This window comes from Salminus brasiliensis, chromosome 3, assembly GCF_030463535.1.
Source record: "Salminus brasiliensis chromosome 3, fSalBra1.hap2, whole genome shotgun sequence".
NCBI classification, from domain to species: domain Eukaryota; kingdom Metazoa; phylum Chordata; class Actinopteri; order Characiformes; family Bryconidae; genus Salminus; species Salminus brasiliensis.
The window spans coordinates 40938902-40956886 of NC_132880.1; the positions used below are offsets into that span (position 1 = coordinate 40938902).

Consider the following 17985-nt stretch of genomic DNA (forward strand, 5'->3'; position numbering starts at 1 on the left):
GAGAGAGAATCAAAGGACAATTGCTCTCGTCACACCCGGGTCAGCTGCCTGCTGTGTAAATTCATCATTGTGCTTCGTCAGAGGAGCTGACTCTGTAATGAGGTGTAGTATTACCTGTAGAACGTTTAGAAGTGTGTAACACAGACCCTGTTGAAAGACACTACGTCTGCTCTCTGCACCAGGCCTGTTCAAAGTGTGCAATGTGTGGCCTGCAGGTGAAAGTTGGCACATGAGTATATTTGATTTGGCCTGCATGACAAAGATCTTAACCCCACCCCCTCAGCTAACGTGGACAGACATTTTTCTGCACAGTAAAGTGTGTTAAATTGGGTGTGTCAGGGTTATTGGGTTATTGTTATTATACAGTGAGAAAGGTGATATAAAAATGTATTTTAAATTAGTGTTTTACTAGTGCAATCTTATTAAAGCTATTAACACAAGCTATAAGTAAAAAACAAGAAACATACACATACACACACACACACACACACACATATATATATATATATATATATATATATATATATATATATATATATATATATATGGACAAATGTATTGGGTTTAATTCAGTCCCATTGCCACAGGTGTATAAAATTTAGCACCTTGTCATGCAGTCTGCCTTTACACACATTTGTCAAACAATAGTTGTTCTACAGAGCTCACTGAATTCCTGCGTGGTTCTGTAATGGGAGCCATCGTTGCAACGGTGCAAGTCAATTTGTGAAATGTCTTCCCTCCTAGATCTTCCACCATCAACTCTGAGTGGTGTTACTGAAAAGTGGAAGTGTTTAGAAACCACAGCAACTCAGACCACATAAAGTTACACAGTGCGGCCACAGAGTGCTGAGCTCAGAGCAGACTGCATAGAAGTGGCCAACGCTGCAGAGCTCCAAACCTGCTATTAGGGCTGCAAAAGAGGACCAACTCCATATTAATGCCTACAGGGTTAGAATAAAAAGTCATAAAAGTTGCTGTAGGTGTGAAGTGTCCCAATACTTTATTATTTCACCAATGCAAATATCCTGTATTTCTGTGGTCTATCTATCTAAAAAGCTCTACACTCACTGAACTGAACAGCAAACACACCCTGCACACCCTCCAAAAATACTGAGGGTGGTGGGAAAGAAGAAATAGGGGTCCTGGGGTCAGATCCTCACAGGCCTGTGCAAGACTACATAGAGATAGAGAGAGAGAGAGCGAGGGAGAGAGAGAGACAGAGAGAGAGAGAGAGAGAGAGAGAGAGAGAGATTGTTAACAGACCATTTAATGTGAAGGGCAGATGGGAAAGAGATTTTTGACTGTTTGACTATTTGACCTTGACCCCTAAATCATTCATTCTCTTCCCCCATCTTTCATTCTTCCACATTTCTATAGCTTGGCCTTTTGGCTTTACAGGCCTTGAACAATCTCTCTCTCTCTTTCTCTCTCTCTCTCTCTCTCCCTCTCTCTCTCTCTCTCTCTCTCTCTCATCAAGCACAGCGACTGTTAATACAGCTGTTGTTGTCCCTCCTTCCCTTCCTCCCTTAATTCTTCCGTTCAGCCCCTATCCACCACCACCCACCATCCCCCAACCCCCCAACCCCCCAACCCCCCATCCCCCCATCCACCATCCCCCCATCCACCATCCCCCCAACCCCATCTTTCTCTCCCTCCCTTTTGTCCTCCCTCCCCTCCTCCTCCACCACCACCCCGCCCCCTTCTCAGGCTGTGCGGTGACGTCAGGAACAGCCGGTATAAATCGGCCAGTAAGATTACAGGAGCTGTTCCCCGTCTCTCGTTTTCTTCACTCCCCACCGTCATTCACGCGCTCCTTCTCCCACTCCGTCTCGCTCCGCTCCGCTCGGCTCCTTCACTCGAACCGAAAACATGGCAGATGCTTTCGTCGGCACGTGGAACCTGAAGGAGAGCAAGAACTTCGACGACTACATGAAGGCTCTCGGTGAGTATGGGCGCGAGCAGGTGCTTGCGTTCGCGTGCTGTAGGCTGTAGCCGTGGCGTTTTTGATAGTGCAGTGAGGCTCTCCACGCATTTACAGTCGCGCGAGTGAGTGAGTGAGTGAGTGAGCCAGCCTGCACAAAAAAGTGCAAAAAAGGCCTTCTAGGCTGGTACGGGTTATTTTCGATAGGAATTTGAGAGCAGCGCGTGTGCAGGTGCATGGCGTGTGTGCTTCAGTAAAGGAGGGAGGATCCCCTTATTCTGCTAGCTCTGCATGCGCGTATATGAACCGACTGGCCCTCACGCAGTAGCAGGACCACGTGCAGCGTGTGCATAAGTTACAGCATTCAGAAATAGGGTGGGGGGTTTCCGAAACGTCTGGATGGTGTGTGGTAATTTTGCACCACGCGCGCTGCTGTAACCTGTTTTCATTGATCGCATTTTAAGCCTGCATGTCGTTTATGAACTGTACCGTGAGTTCAGATACGGTGTTCTGCCAGTATTTCAAGTTGGCCTGTATTGACTTGACTTCTGTGCAGCTGTAGAGTAAGGAGAGGGAGGTTAGGCCCAACACGTCCACGCCTGCAGCAGTGCACTGCCTATGCTGATCACTCACACGAGCTCACAATGCACACAATAGGCGTTTGTTGAGTCGAGAGAGTGTGTGTGTGTGTGTGTGTGTAAGAGTGAATGTGGCCTTGGGAGAGAAGGAGAAGAGAAGGGGAGGGGGTGGGCTATAGGGAGGATCCTTAAGAGAAGGGTGGGAATGAGTGTGTGACTGATGGTGTGGGTTTGGGTGGGGCAAGAGCTGTCTGTCAGAAGTTTACAAGAAACTAGGGATATTGAAATTTAGCCCTGTATCAGAAGGACGGGGTCACCCCTGCCCACACTGACCCACTGTATTTACAGAACAAATCAATATGATCAATATTAACAGCTTGCGCCGTCTGTGTATGCAAGCCTGGGACTGTTGACTTGACCCTTATGACCGTTCCAGAGTTTGGTCTTCTGCTGGAACATGTTCACCCATGATTAACCCAGTGAATGTTCGTGGGGGGTGGTTGAGAGTCACTGAGAATGGGACTGGGGGAGAGAATGTGTTCATTTTGCATGCATTTTCCAGTTTGGCCTTCGGCTCTGTCTGTGCGAATATATTAAGCTTACTTGAGAGAACTGTTTCCTGCAAGAATGAGAAACACGTGACTCTGGGTCCTTATAGTACACAGAAGTGTTTATGCTGTCTCCTCATGTGGAAATACTGTTTGCTAAACATGCATGTGTGTTGGGATGCTGTATGGACAAGCATCCATAGCCAAAGCATTCTAACAAGTAATTATATGACTACATGCATGTTGGATCAGTTTTGTGTATTTTATGTGTATGTTGTAGGTGTGGGCTTTGCAACGCGTCAGGTTGGCAGTATGACCAAACCCACCACAATCATTTCCCTGGAAGATGATTTCATCACGTTAAAGACAGTCAGTACCTTTAAGAACACGGAGATCAAATTCAAACTGGGAGAGGAGTTTGACGAGACCACAGCAGATGATCGTAAAGTCAAGGTATGTGCATGTGCTTGATGTGCCGGGTCAAAAAAATGCTAAATCTTTGCTCTGGCACGATTTTAGTTGCAGAGTTGGTGACTGGATCTCTACATATCGTTGGAACTGCAGGATGTCTTAAATGTGAGACTGATGTAGGTCATAATCATTGCCTACTTGGCAATATTGGCTTTATATCCCCGAGTCCCCTACTTGCAGAATGCTGGTGTAAAAGCATGTAACTGATGTGATTTAGGTACATCAGCGCAGTACACAGAACAGAGGTCTGCAAGTGTAACATTTAACAGAGGAAAAAATACTGTTCAAACTATAAATGCTATGATTATATAGTGTTTCTCACTGCACTGAACTAAATCCAACACAACTGATTTACCCAAACCTAATTTAGACAACGAGGAGAGCGCTGCACTTGTAGATTGACCACATTTTGCTTATGTAATGTGTTTTTGCTTTTTCTTCCTTCTATGTTGGTTTCAGTCTTTGGTGACCATTGACGGAGGCAAGCTGGTCCATGTTCAGAAATGGGACGGCAAAGAGACGACACTGGTCCGAGAAGTCAACGGCAACAGTCTCACACTGGTTAGTACTACCTGCATGTGTTGGAGACAGCGTCTGACTGAAGTGCTGACTTTTTCCTTTGTCAGCATGTGATAAACCCTCATGCCCTGTTTCAGCTGCTGACTCTAGGGGATAATGGTGTACACTGGCACACTTTTGTTTTTTTTTTTTTGCTGATTCTTATTACTTTCTCTTTTGACAGACACTAACTATCGGCGATGTAGTCAGTACACGGTCCTACGTGAAAGCAGAGTAAAGTGAAACCTACAATCCTGTCCTTGGTCCTGTGGATGCCTTCGCTTTGGTCAAATACATTTCCAACGGTTGTCAATAGTCCTTGTTCCTTTTCTTTGTATCATAACCTCAAACGGAAATAAAGCTACCTTTCCACCCAAAACAAATGTGTGTTGGTCTTCTGATGTGTGTGTGTGTGTGTGTCCGTCCAGTCAGAGATTCCTCACCTTAAGCTAGCGTACACAAGCTGCTGTTTTCATCACTGTGCCAGAGCCATCACAAGTCCATCACACGGCCTATTTATATCAGTCAGTATTTCCATCACCAGCTCCAAAGCAAGGGAACTGTGTTGGTACACTATGTTGCAAATTTATTTGGAACAGTGTTCTGCATGTCTAATTTAAGCATGTTCCTGTATCCCTGTGACTTGTGTTCTAATTTGAGCTGATGAGTGTCTTGTGGTGGTGTAACGCCGGGTGAAGGGAAGTCATGAAGGACTGAACCACTTGACCCTTCACCTCTAAACCCAAATTAAGCTCTATGAAGCCAACAAATGTTTTATTTTTCAGGTTGCAGGACTGTTCAGTACATTTCTGCCACATGAACAAAAAAAGACTTACAAATGAAGCCATTATCTCTCACACACCAACTTTACATTATAAAAACACTCCATTCATTTGTGAGCTTTATGCTTATGCTTCTTGTGCTTTTTCTTCTTCTCAGAATGTGTATGGGAGTGTCTGACCCTTTTGGTATCATCACTGCTGTCAGAAGATGAATTGTGTCGTTTTCTCTCTTTCTTCTTTTTCTCTTTCTTGGCTTTCTTTTCCTATGAGCAGAAAAAGAAGCAATATGAAAAACTGGAACAGCAATCCAAAGAACCAAACAGGTTAAGCACTGATAATATAGCTGCCAGGGACTGAGGGAGAGATAAGGAACCAGGGATGGAGGAAAGGGCTTGATAAACGAGAGCATGGTTATGCAACTGGTCGCCTGCTGGGTTTCTTCTGATGCTATAAATCTAACAGTTGCCAAAAGGGTGTGGTGTGAGGGGCGTGCTACAACCTTCTTTCGCTTCTGAGGCACTGATTGGACGCTCTGACCAGCTGGTTCCTCCTCCTCTTCTGGCACCAAACTGTACTGCAGCCCAGCCTGTGAGAAGCAGTCCTTTGCAAAGTGACCTGAAAGCAAACACATGCATGGACACAGACTCCTAGACCTTTGGCTTACTTTGACAGTCCCACACAGCTGTCGTGACAATTGTTGAGCTGCAGGGCAAACCAGAACCACTGAGGCTATAAAACCAAGCGTACTAAAATAAATACACTCACGCACGCCTGTACTATAATATAGTTACACAACTGGAGTGTTGCAGTTCTCTTGAGGTGTTCCTAACTTAAGAACCTTTGGAGTAGGGTCAGGCAAACAAGAAGCTTGCAAGAGGCTTGAAATCTCCACTAATTTGACAACTAACGACAAAAGGTTAGAATATAACCACATTAAAAACATGACTAATTCTGACTGTTCAAATGAATGAGGCATGTTGTACAAATCCCTGGTATGTTACTTATTTCAGTTATTTCACTGAGGCTTAGTGTTAAATTGACTTTGTGCTACAGCGTTGACATTTCGAGTGGTTGTGTGGTTGCCCTGATATCAATGTAAAGATTTGAACTGAACGGGTTTAAATGAAGGGTTGCGGCTTGCCTCTGATGAAAGTAAAAACAGTAAAGATTTTATCTTCAGAAAGTTCTGGTTTAGATCTCCAGCTGTCAGTCTGGTTACATACAGGTAGTGATAGTGATGTGTTTGTATTAAATGTTAGCTTCTTACCTGTGCACCCACACTTCTTACAGGTGGTGTTCAGCACAGCCTCTAAAGTGATCCTCTGGCCTGTATTATCCTGAAAGCGCCTTCGCCTGCGAGCATCCTGCCTGTATGTAAACATTCACAGACATGTACAATCTTAGCAAAAGAAAAATTGTATGTGTGTAAATAAAATAAATAAAATGAGCACATTTATAAATACAAGAATAATCACCAATGCAAATGAGCAGAACCTACACTTACAGTGCTTATAGGTAATCATCATACCCCTTTAAAGTTGTCACTTGTGAAATCAAGCTTGCAATCAAAACCTATTAACCTATCACTGTACTAAATATGGGAGAGAATTTGAATAGTTAATATTTTTTTTTAAAGAACCTGCTGCTACTGATGTTTTTTGTCTGTGATCATGTGCATCACCCTAAATATTGCGCATTGTAAAAATGTCTTTAAATATTGGGATATAAACTTTTTTTTTATTTTGTTAATATCGCCAGGGCCTATTTTGCCCTACAACAATTAGGCAACAGTAATTGTTGTAATTGTGTTAAAAAAATAAACTAGAATAAAACCTTGGAAAACTAATCAGTCCTCTAAATCAACACTTAATAGAGCCATCTTTTGCTTTAATAACAGCCCCAGGTCTGTTTAGATAAGTCTCTACCAGATTTGCACACCTAAACTGGGGAATATTTGCCTATTATTCCTTGCAGAATTGTTTGAGTTTAGTCAAATGTTGTGGTGAGCAGCAATGGGCTGCTCTCTTCAAGTCCATCCACAGATGATCTATTGGATTTAGGTCAGGGCTCTGACATGGCCACTCAAGGACATCCACATTCCTAACCATAAGTCACTGATCATTTGTTTTTTTTTGGGCAGTGTGTTTGGGGTCATGGTCATGCCTGAGGATCCTCCTGCCCCACTGTTAGCTGTCTAGCTGAGGGGTGTGTGTTTTCCCTTAAGAATTCTGATGTGTTTGACAGCATCTATTTTTCTGTCAATCCTGAACAACTACCCAGTCTCTGCTAAAGAAAAACACCCTTCAACTAAGGACACATTCACAGCACAATTAGATCTGATTTGGCTATCCTGACGGTTCACATTCATAATTGTAAGTGCACTGTATCTGTTTGCAGTGTGAACGAATCTGTCCCTGAAACAGCACTCATGCGCACATTGATATGCATGTCGTCTTTGCGGTTGTTTTGTCGTGCTGCTGGTGCTGGCGGATGCTGACAGCACTAAGCAATTGTGTACAGGTACAAAGAGGCATGGATCTATATCTGATCTCTGAACTAATCCCATTCATGTCACATGCCCAAGATTCGGACACATATACGATCTAAGACCCCACATGAAAGTGAGCTAAGTCAAATTTGAAAAGATTGGATTTGATATATCCACACAGTCTTGCTTGGAGTTCAAATCAAACAGGTCTCATTCGATAACATTTATGATAGGTCTTGCCACTCAGGTACTTTTTCAGAAGATTCTACTTTCTTGCCAGGCTGCCATATAGAGCTACCTTGTGTAAAGCTTGTTCCGACAGATCGATCTCAGACATACAGACTTGTTGCCATTGGCCTCTTGGTAGCTTCCCTGATCAATCTCCCCCTGGCTCATCACTGGGTCATCCAGTTTGGAACCCAGGCAAGACGTTGGTGTAGCTGTTTTGAAAGCACCTTTCCAATCATGGTGAATTCTTTATGTTACCACTACACTACAGGCAGTAGTGGAATCCTTAAGGACAGCCAGTTTAATTCTGAAGTACTTAAAACCACTACAAGGAATGTCAGGTGGGGGGGGGGGCAATTAGCCTGGTGTGTAATATGGAAGGTAATTGGCAGAGTAACTTTAGAATGGTTATGCTAAGGGACGGATTACTTTTCCAAACTGGTATTTAGCTTTGACGATGAGGGTCAGAGTGTATAATAGCTGATAATAGCTGACAACTAGTATTACTACAATTACTACTAGTTGTAATTATGATTAATATTATTTTGGAAATGATCAGTGTACAATATGTGCAACAGTTATCTATAGGCACTGTGTATGTGTGTGAATGGGACATTAATATTACAATGGAAAGCTACTTACTCAGCCATCACATTGTTCGGATCTAAGTCTCGCCCTGTCCCTTGATTGACAGCTTTCATGGAGAAAGAGAGCTTGACCTTCTCATCATTAATCTGGTTCAATGGAAACATGAAATGTGCAGCGCAGTAAAATATATATATACACACACACATACATATATATATATATATATATATATATATATATATATATATATATATATATATATATATATATATATATATATATATAGACATTCCCAATTTTCAACAATTTTGTTGGAATATTGTATGTGGAGTGTTTGCTCTCAGCCATGTACCTCTTTGCCAATGACTTTAATCCAAACCTGCTCACCAACATCCACGATTTCAGAAGGATTATCTACTCGAGAGGCAGACATCTCACTCTTATGAACCAAACCTGTGAAAAACAAGAGCTTTACAGTGATACAGTGATACAGTGATGACTGAATGACATGCAAACCACAGTAAGTATAAACACAAGTGGCAAGACTTGCATTGCATTCGGCCTTAGGGTACTGATCACTGTTTAAGTTCACATATGTCTTTTCAAGTCAACACAGATGTGCTCCATCACTTCAGAGCATGCAGTTCCACTGCTCCACAGCCCAATGCTGCAGTCTTTATACCGCTCTAGCCCACGTCTGGCATCAGTCACAGTGCGCCTCATTTGCAGCAGCTCCAGAGTATGTCAGTCATTCTAATGGCAGTCCTCTTCAATTGAAATTACACAAGCTGGCACTTATGGGTGGACCTTACAGAAGCCAGATTCATTCATTAAAAGCATTTAATGCACTACATGCAGGAGGGCAAGGGTTAAAGGCTCTGTGTGAGAAGTGGCAGTGGCCACCCTCAAGGGTACATATTCAAATCTCACAAACAAACAACTATATGACTGTGTAAAGTCACCTTGTTTCCTGTATCCTGGAATCTTGACAAACGCTCCATAATCTGTCACAGAAGCCACCTGCAAAAGGGATAGAAGGACAGAAAGGAGATATTGTTGGAGATTAATGAGAAGAAAAGGAGGAGCACACGGTCACTCTGCTCAGTTTGTGTTATGTCTGACCTCTCCTCGCAGGATGCTATACAGCTCAGGCAGTCCGTCCAACCCGGCTGGCTCTCTATACTCATCAGCCATCGTCTCTAAAGGTTGAAACACAGAGACACAAGGCTAAAGAAGGAGATGGTGATATGGCACAATACTACATTATTATATTTAAAGACATTTGTGCAATACACAATACTTACACTATACACAATACACTAAAAAACGCTATCCAGCAACTATCCGATATTTAGTTCAGTAGTGTTGTTTTTTTTTTATTTTATTTAAAATATCTGTAGAACTTAATCCATTTTAAGCTCTTAGTAATGAAACGTGCAGTTGGTCAGTGTTCATTGAGCACTGATGATATCCACAATATGAGCAGAAAAGGCTTATTTATCCATGATATGAGCAGAATCATGATGCAATAAAACATTGCCATATTGCCCAGCTGAGGTTGGCTCGTCAGATTCCTATTGTAAATTTATGGCCCATCTTAAGTCATCTTTATTCAACATTTTCTGCGCTCCATCCCAATAAACTGGGATAAACCAAGACTAATTATACTCCTACTACTGAATGTGCAGTCAGTCAGTGTTCTTTAATCACAAGCAATATCCACTCTATGCTCAGAAAAATCATATAGTGTATTGGGATAACAAAATTGATCACGATATTATAAAATTGACAAATTATCCACCGCAAGACTGGACAATATGTTGGCTCTGAAGTTTGGTTCATCAGATTTTTATAAAGTTACTTTCTACCTCACATGGTGCAGCAGTTCCGTTCAGGGCTCTACAGGACAACTGCAGATGGACCCTGTTTGAATGCTGCACCATGATGGAGGAACAGAAATTAATTAACTAATAAACAAGCTGGTGAATAGGATCCCAAATTCAGCTTCGTCATGAAGATGAACAGCATTACATTTTAGCCTCTACAGCCACCCTGCAAATTGTGAACATTACAGCACACTAAAAACATCATATAAAGAAAATCAGCTGAACTTACTGCCCTCTCAGACGGGACGGGACGGAGCAGGTTTCTGGATGAGGACCCTTACAGTGACTCAGTTCTTTAAGTGGCTCGATAAAGCTCACTTTTGGGCAGCTAGCGCTACCACACCTGCAGAAACCAGCGCTGGAAAAACACCACACATTCCACTAGTCAGCTTTTTCGTCCACATTTATCAAAACTCTTAAAGAAAAGCCGAGAGGAGCGAAGCTGCCTGTATTCTCTTCCATCCAGTGAATGAACTCATGCAGGGTCGTGTTGTTGTCTTACTCTGATGACAACATCCTGTCCAAATGCGCCCCCACACCGCCAGCAGCCAATAAGAAACCGAGCAGCATGGACGGACCAATCAAAAGCTTCTATCGTACCGGAAGTGTTTCCACTTCACCCCGGCGTGGTGTTAATGGTGGACGGCGAAGAGATTCATTCATTTAAATTTACACCGAGGAAGAAATCGCGGTGAATTCTGACCAGCAGGTTGATTTTTTTGCTCCCTCTTTAACTCTGAAAAACTCTTCAAGAAATGATCGAACCGAAGAAGCGGGGCGCGGACATGGCGCTGGTTCCTGCCGCAGTGAAGAGACCCAGGAACGAGCTGGTGGCCGCGGCGCAGAATCAGCAGATAGCGGCTATGGTAACATCTGAAAAAGACAAATAGACGTTAATATAAACTCCTCTGTCTGTGGGGTCTAACTCAAAAGTACAGTAAATATAGTTAACTGCTGGTTTCCTATTTCAGTGTTTACAATATTGAGACTGCTCACGAGCTGGTGTGTTAGGCTGCAGGGTGCCGTAAACGCAGATTCTTGCTGCTGTGTTGTTTTACGCATGTTTAGAGACTTAAATCGTCCCAATAGTTTAAAAAGTAGTTCTCTCGATTAAAAAAGTTAAGCAGTTTCCCTAAATTTAGGAACACATTTTTAGATCGAGAGAACGGATCATCAGATAAAGGCAACAGTTCATTGAATCGATGAAAGGGGTTATATGTCCCAGTATCATTTTCTACCCAGGTAGGGGTTATGTAGTTTTTCCCTCCTTTCACAATAAATTGTAGGTTTTAAATCTATGAGACAGAATGCAGTTTAAAAAGCTGTGAATTTACAACTTAATTAAGTTTTTGTTGTAAGGAAATGGTTACTGGCAAATTAAATACACTTTACTCCCCAACACCCCTCCCCTTTCTTGATACAGGGATTTTTCTTTTTTTGTTGTTGTTAATTTAATATTCACTGCAGTACACACAGTGAAACAGGGCTTGTTGTGCTCTTTGTAATGATAAAGGATAAAGGTGATAAAGGTGCACGTATTCGTCACTGTACAGTGTGGACTGTACAGCGAAATGTGTCCTCCGCATTTAACCCATCTGGTAGTGAACACACACTCACACACACACACACACGTGTTAGGGGCAGTGAGTACACACACACACCCAGAGCGGTGGGCAGCCAACTCCAGCGCCCGGGGAGCAGAGAGGGTAAAGGGCCTTGCTCAAGGGCCCAACAGTGGCAGCTTGCCGAGCCCGGGAATCGAACCCACAACCCTGTTATCGATATCCCGGCGCTCTAACCGCTGAGCCACCACTGCCCCTGCATGCTGTCAGTGAGTTAAGCACTAATGCACACATCCACTATATGCTCAAGAAAGCACATTGTGCATCACAATAAAATGTATCATGATATGATAAAATACAGGGGCAGTGGTGGCTCAGCATTTAGAGCTCCAGGCTATTGATGCCAGGATTGTGGGTTCGATACCCGAGCTCTGCAAGCTGCCACTGTTGGGCCCTTGAGCCCCTTGATGATTAAAATGCGGAGGACACTTTTCGCTGTATGTAGTACGGTGACCAATATGTGCACCTTTTCCTTTAATATGGTCATACTGCCTTCACAAATGTATCTGTATAATCATAAATAAGTGTTTATCTTTTACTTACAAGGATTCCAATATCTGTTTAATTGTCTGTTGTTCTTGCTCTGTCATCAGAAGGTCAGTATGTTTAATTGTGTTTGTGGATTGGTTTGTCAGGGGCCTCCTCGAAGCTCCAGTTTGCAGGCTCCTATAATGTTGCTGTCCGGGCATGAAGGGGAAGTCTACTGCTGCAAGTTTCATCCCAATGGAGCCACGCTAGCTTCTGCAGGATATGATCGCCTCATTTGTAAGACAATGATCTGAGTGTATTTGTGAACGTGCACTGTGTTCAGTTATTATCATGGCACTTTCTTTTTTTTGTCATTCTGCTGTGAGCTAGGTTCAGACACCAAGACCCAATAGACTGTTCATTTTAATCAGGGTCTGAGCAGTAGGACCTTTTTGTTCTGCATTGATGGGCATTGGTGTGTGACCACACTTACAAGTTACTCCCCATATGTGCAGTGTCTGAAATGTTGTTTGTGTGTTGCACAGTGTTATGGAGTGTGTATGGAGACTGTGAGAACTTTGCCACATTGAAGGGCCATACTGGAGCTGTGATGGAGCTTCACTACAATACAGATGGCAGGTGTGTGTGTAGGAGTGTAAACAAGTTATGACCTAGGATAAGATTAATCTTTTCTTCATGGTGATCATCTCAAATCATGATCACATGAGTTGGACACACTGTTATTGCAGGATGCTTTTTGAAGGTGATGTGTATGTGTTTTTGCTTTCCAGCCTGCTTTTCTCAGCCAGTACGGATAAGACTGTGTGTGTGTGGGACAGTGAGACTGGTGAGCGTGTGAAGCGTCTGAAAGGCCACACATCCTTTGTGAACTCTTGCTTTCCTGCCCGGCGTGGCCCACAGCTTGCCTGCACTGGCAGTGATGACGGAACTGTGAAGGTAACAACCATAATGTGTATTGTGACATGAGCCAAATATGGGATGATATTTCAAATTGTTTATTCCAGATTCCAGATCAAGGGGGTTAAACTTTGTTGGGGTAACTGTCTCTATTGTCCAAGGAAGGCTTTCTACTACATTTTGAAGCGTTGTTGTGAGGGCTGCATTGCAGTTGATGGTAGAGTGTATATAGGAGGGAGAAATTTGACCCACTGACTTGTTGCATTAATGACATCCTACTACAGTACCCTGTTAGAATTCAGTGAGCTCTTTAGAACCCCCCCTTTCTTTCACCAGTGTATGTAAAGGCAAACTGCATGGCTAGGTGCTTGATGTTATGTACATGTGGTAATGGAATGTTATGATGTTATGTACAGTTGTGTGTTTTATGTGTTGTTCAAACCTTCATGATAAAAGGGCCCACACAAATGCTCCAAAGTGACTTGGAATAAAATTATTTTTCCTTTGACTTCCATTGACAGTTAAGAAGGTCTTTTGCTTTGCCTGCAATGTTAATATCAGCTAAAAAAGGAATCAAACATGGAGCTCTTCTAAAAGGATCAAGGGAATTTAATGAATTTCCATGGCACTGTTCCAAAAAAATGAAAATCTCTTTATCAAAGGTTTCACTGTAATCCTTTTGAAAGCGAGCTGTGAATGACGTTGGCACTTCAGCCATAATACAATAAAGGCTTTTCAGTTTCGAAGGGTGCCATGGAATTCATTTTTACCATACTATTTGAAGTTTAATTTAGAATACACGCCTTTGGAATAGAATAAAACCATGCATATGTGAGTATGACCCACTTCTAAAATAGGCGAGTGATTGTAGAACTAGGAGATGTGAGGACTGGAATACAGAGGGAAAAATAAAAGTTGTGGGACTGTATTACAAGCGTTAATAAACAAATAAATACTAAAAAAAATTATCTGTTTTTTTTCCTCAGTTGTGGGATATCAGAAAAAAGGCATCCATTCACACGTTCCAGAACACCTACCAGGTTCTGAGCGTGACCTTTAATGACACCAGTGATCAGATCATCTCAGGAGGCATCGATAATGACATTAAGGTACTCCTAACATTTCAGACATGAGACCTAACATCCAATTCTGAAATGAGCATTTGCATGAACATGATGGTGATTGGTGTGTGTGTGTGTGTGTGTGTGTGTGTGTGTGTGTGTGTGTGTGTGTGTGTGTGTGTGTGCGTGCGTGTGCGTGCACATGTTGAAGGTGTGGGATTTGAGGCAGAATAAGCTGATTTACAGCATGCAGGGACATGGAGACTCTGTGACAGGGCTCAGTCTCAGCTCAGAGGGATCCTACCTACTGTCCAACTCCATGGACAACAGTGGTGAGTGACGTAGAGAGGAAGGGGGTTTGAGATTACAGGCTGCAAACAGTGTGTTTGGGTTTCCTCCTCTGTATATTGAGGGTGTTTTGTGATCTATGTGATGTAGTGCGTGTTTGGGATATCCGTCCATTCGCCCCAAAGGAGAGATGTGTGAAGATCTTCCAGGGCAATGTCCACAACTTTGAAAAGGTAATGCCTCTTCTTTAACTCTGCTACTTGCCACAACTTACATGTAGTGTACCAAGACATGTTTGGTGTCCATTTTTTGCTTCTGTAATTGGGCAGTGGAGCTACAAGGCTAATGCTGCTAATATACACTAGACGTCAGTAGTCGCTCACGCTTAAAAAAAAGACCGCTGATTCTCAACCCACTCAAACTGCATCCAGACCTTAAAAGGGAAGTTCACCTTATTTTGCATGTGTACCGCCCACCCTATAGACTTCTTTTAATGGTACAATACATATTACCCACCTGCCTCAACAGGACACAGAAGTATTAGTTGCAATGACTTGTCAACACTCTTGTTCTTAAGATGTTCCAGAAAATGAAAGTTTCTATTTGTTTGAAAATCACACACACGCATTCATCCGCTGGGTTGGGAGTATTTCCCAGATACATGTTTTAGCCTGTTCTAAGTGGTTAAGCAACCAGTATTCCCACAGACATTTTGATAAGGTAATGTATTCCATGGAAGCATGCAAGCTTCAATTTAAGTTTGTGTTTGGAGCCGTTTCTTAATAACCTTCAGTTCTTTCGAAACCGCAAGATGCGAACGTGTGGCTATCTTTGTATATCCTTCCCCTGCTTCGTGGGCATCGAAAGACAGGCTGTTTGCGTACCGCTATTATTTGAATGACTTGAAGTGCTTGAGCACAAGGTTTGAAGAGTCCTAATTACAGTTCGTCAAATGCCTCAGACCTGATGCTAATCAAGGTCTAAAACCTTGTCTCCTGCTACCCCTAACCACTTGTCTAGTGTCCAAACTTTTGCATGTTGACATTTTTTTGTAGTGTGTTTATTTATTTATGTTTGGTTAGCTAAAATGGTTTGAGCAGGTTGAGGGAAGTATGTGGTTGTGTATTTATAAACAAATTGCACAAATGCATTTATAATGTATTTATTACATATTATATTATTTTATAGTAAATCTAAGTCTCTTCTACATGTCTGGTTCTAATCACAAGCATCTTAACCATCTATACTGATCACTAGCTGACCAGTGTGTTATTATTTTGGTTAAAACTAAATGCCTGTAACCAGTCATTGTGTTGACTTGATTTTTTTTTATTTTTGTCCTCCTAAGAATCTTCTGCGATGCTCCTGGTCACCAGACGGGAGTAAGATAGCGGCAGGCTCCGCTGACAGGTGAGCTGTGTAAATGCTGGTGGATGAGTTTACTACATATCAGTGACCGTGTATAACTGTTGTATGTCTTGGTTTTAGGTTTGTCTATGTCTGGGACACAACCTCTCGTAGAATCCTCTATAAGCTCCCTGGTCATGCTGGATCAGTCAATGAGGTGGCCTTTCATCCAGAAGAACCCATTGGTAATTATTTTCTTTACAGTTTAGTTCAGACCAAATTACTTGATTAATCCCAGAGAGGGCAGTTATTTGCAGGTTACCACATCCAAACACAACTTGCATGCAGAGACAACATGCATAAATCCACATACAAGGGTCAGAAAAAGGTCAGTGAAGAGGCATTTAGGTTCATCATGCATGGCCTGTGATCTGTGGCAACTCTCAGGTGTTGTACAGCATACAACATCCAAATCCAGATGATCAGTGAAGGACTTCTCAGAGGCTAGACGCTTCTGTGTGCCGTGGTGTATAGCCTACATACGTGTACAAACATATGTTACTGCTAATTAACAAAACTTTCATTCGTACTGTCAGTGGGATATAAGATTTCTGTGCGCATTGCTACATTTTACAGACGTCCTGTAGTAAAATTATATTACTCTGTCTCGCCATGTTAAACTAATCCCGAGGCACATTATAATGCTGACCTGATGGCGTTACAGTAAATTTGCTAGACAGAATATAAACAGTTGACCGATTTCTTTTGCTATCTAGGCCACAGGGAGCCCAGGTCTCTCTGTTAGACTCCAATTATCTTCAAACCAACATTTTCAAGACCATTGGGACTATTCTTGTTCTTCACAGACAGCCTTTTAAACCAGCAAATAAATGAAAGAAAAGACTTTCAAGGCCCCGAATAGTCCAGGGGAATAAGGCTCTCGGTATGACCTATTAATACCGGTCATGCTGCTAGCTATCGACAGCCAGTGACCAGAGAGCACAATTGGCCTTGTCCTCTCCAGGGTGGGTAGATGGCACTTTCTTCCCACATCACTACAGTGCAGTACTGGCCAGCACTGGCGTTTGCTGGGCGATGTGTTGGTGTTTTCCTCCTGGTTGCTCGGTGATCGGCAGCAGTTCGGAAAAAGAGGTGCTGGCTGGCTGTGCGCATATCAAAGGAGGTGTGTGTTGGTTTTCACCCTCCCGGTGTTGCGAGCATTGCATGTGCTTGGGGAGAATGTCGGTTCACTATCCAAACTGGAGAGGAAATGGGCAAAAGTCTGGTAAAATGATATGTGTTACAAACACTTCATCATTTTCTTTAGTAAGGGTTCTTTGGTGACCCCTCCTGATGACCATCTGTGTGTCAAACGCCTTTCCTAAAAACTAAAGGTGTGAGCCTCTTATATTAGCTTTCGGTTCCTTACTATTCTGCCTGAAATCAACCGTGATCTGGCTCTGAACCCTAAAGGAAAGTGAAAGGGCATGACCTTCCATGTTTTTGACCCTCAGAGACCAGAGTGACTTTGGCCAGACTGCCTGTATTCTGTACTACAGTCAGTATTTTCAGATGTAATTTATTGATTTCTTTTCCTTCATAGTTCTTTCTGGATCCAGTGACAAGCGGCTGTACATGGGGGAGATCCAGTAGTGTGTTTGTGTGTGTGTGTGTGTGTCTTGAGAGAGAATGAGTGAGTGAGCTAGGGGGAGTGTTTGATGATTTAGTCATGTTGTTCTGAAACTGCATAACAATGGATAAAATGTGGGACTTTTATATGCTTTTAATAAACTCATTTTTTGAGAAATGTTACAGTATGATGTGTGTTTCTCTAATCAGATGTGTGTACGATGGTCTAAAAATAACCGTTTGTTTTTTTGTTTTGTTTTTTTACAAAAAATGTTTTATAAAAACATGACAGTATAAGTAAAAAGTATATGGTAAAGAAATTGCTTAAGTACTGAGTGAGTTACAGTGCGGCGGACCTTCGTAGTTTATCTTTCAGCCTGGAGTTGGTTTATAGTCGCACAGCAGTACAGATACAATCACCAATATAGTGTTAAGGAGTGTGAGAAGGGTTGACATTTCTACATTGCAGTTTTCTACATTTTCATGAAGAGCAAACACTTTACAACTATCTATCTATCTATCTATACATACATACTTACATACATACATACATTACTTACATACCATACCATACCCTCGTTCCCCTTAAAGCGATGTTGGCCAT

At 42.4% G+C, this 17985-nt stretch overlaps 3 protein-coding genes across 4 annotated transcripts; 2 read left to right on the forward strand and 1 right to left on the reverse strand.

Annotated features, from left to right (window-relative positions):
- Nucleotides 1-1773: 1773 nt before the first annotated feature.
- fabp3 (fatty acid binding protein 3, muscle and heart) lies at nucleotides 1774-4459 on the forward strand. The gene is made up of 4 exons (XM_072676219.1): nucleotides 1774-1942; nucleotides 3328-3500; nucleotides 3978-4079; nucleotides 4261-4459. Exons 1-4 carry the CDS (start codon nucleotides 1870-1872, stop codon nucleotides 4312-4314), a joined length of 402 nt encoding a protein of 133 aa, XP_072532320.1. The 5' UTR covers nucleotides 1774-1869; the 3' UTR covers nucleotides 4315-4459.
- Nucleotides 4460-4833: 374 nt separating this feature from the next.
- On the reverse strand, nucleotides 4834-10578 carry zcchc17 (zinc finger, CCHC domain containing 17). 2 transcript variants are annotated; one of them, XM_072676252.1, is made up of 8 exons: nucleotides 10278-10575; nucleotides 9285-9361; nucleotides 9125-9182; nucleotides 8515-8615; nucleotides 8217-8308; nucleotides 6126-6226; nucleotides 5358-5473; nucleotides 4834-5121 (listed from the first exon to the last, which is right to left on the reverse strand). In XM_072676252.1, the coding sequence occupies exons 2-8, from the start codon at nucleotides 9354-9356 to the stop codon at nucleotides 4966-4968; spliced, it is 696 nt and encodes a 231-aa protein (XP_072532353.1). In that variant the 5' UTR covers nucleotides 9357-9361; nucleotides 10278-10575; the 3' UTR covers nucleotides 4834-4965. The 2 variants fall into 2 exon arrangements, with proteins under 2 accessions (XP_072532353.1, XP_072532352.1); XM_072676251.1 differs by having other exon boundaries at nucleotides 4834-5473; nucleotides 10278-10578.
- Nucleotides 10579-10668: 90 nt separating this feature from the next.
- Nucleotides 10669-17559, forward strand: snrnp40 (small nuclear ribonucleoprotein 40 (U5)). The gene is made up of 10 exons (XM_072676250.1): nucleotides 10669-10914; nucleotides 12306-12435; nucleotides 12684-12777; nucleotides 12930-13095; nucleotides 14043-14165; nucleotides 14329-14449; nucleotides 14556-14638; nucleotides 15754-15815; nucleotides 15894-15997; nucleotides 17356-17559. The coding sequence occupies exons 1-10, from the start codon at nucleotides 10804-10806 to the stop codon at nucleotides 17403-17405; spliced, it is 1044 nt and encodes a 347-aa protein (XP_072532351.1). The 5' UTR covers nucleotides 10669-10803; the 3' UTR covers nucleotides 17406-17559.
- Nucleotides 17560-17985: the final 426 nt, after the last annotated feature.

What these genes read in the sequence shown, in the direction of transcription:
- fabp3 (XM_072676219.1), top strand. Translation starts at nt 1,870, where the DNA reads ATGGCAGATGCTTTCGTCGGCACGTGGAACCTGAAGGAGAGCAAGAAC. An exon ending in CGACTACATGAAGGCTCTCG is followed by an intron (nt 1,943 to 3,327) that starts GTGAGTATGGGC and finishes TGTATGTTGTAG; the next exon opens with GTGTGGGCTTTGCAACGCGT. An exon ending in CAGATGATCGTAAAGTCAAG is followed by an intron (nt 3,501 to 3,977) that starts GTATGTGCATGT and finishes TGTTGGTTTCAG; the next exon opens with TCTTTGGTGACCATTGACGG.
- snrnp40 (XM_072676250.1), top strand. Translation starts at nt 10,804, where the DNA reads ATGATCGAACCGAAGAAGCGGGGCGCGGACATGGCGCTGGTTCCTGCC. An exon ending in AGGATATGATCGCCTCATTT is followed by an intron (nt 12,436 to 12,683) that starts GTAAGACAATGA and finishes TGTGTTGCACAG; the next exon opens with TGTTATGGAGTGTGTATGGA. An exon ending in CAACTCCATGGACAACAGTG is followed by an intron (nt 14,450 to 14,555) that starts GTGAGTGACGTA and finishes TATGTGATGTAG; the next exon opens with TGCGTGTTTGGGATATCCGT.
- zcchc17 (XM_072676251.1), bottom strand. Translation starts at nt 9,356, where the DNA reads ATGGCTGATGAGTATAGAGAGCCAGCCGGGTTGGACGGACTGCCTGAG. An exon ending in TTAAAGTCATTGGCAAAGAG is followed by an intron (nt 8,309 to 8,514) that starts GTACATGGCTGA and finishes CCATTGAACCAG; the next exon opens with ATTAATGATGAGAAGGTCAA. An exon ending in TAAGAAGTGTGGGTGCACAG is followed by an intron (nt 5,474 to 6,125) that starts GTAAGAAGCTAA and finishes GTTTGCTTTCAG; the next exon opens with GTCACTTTGCAAAGGACTGC.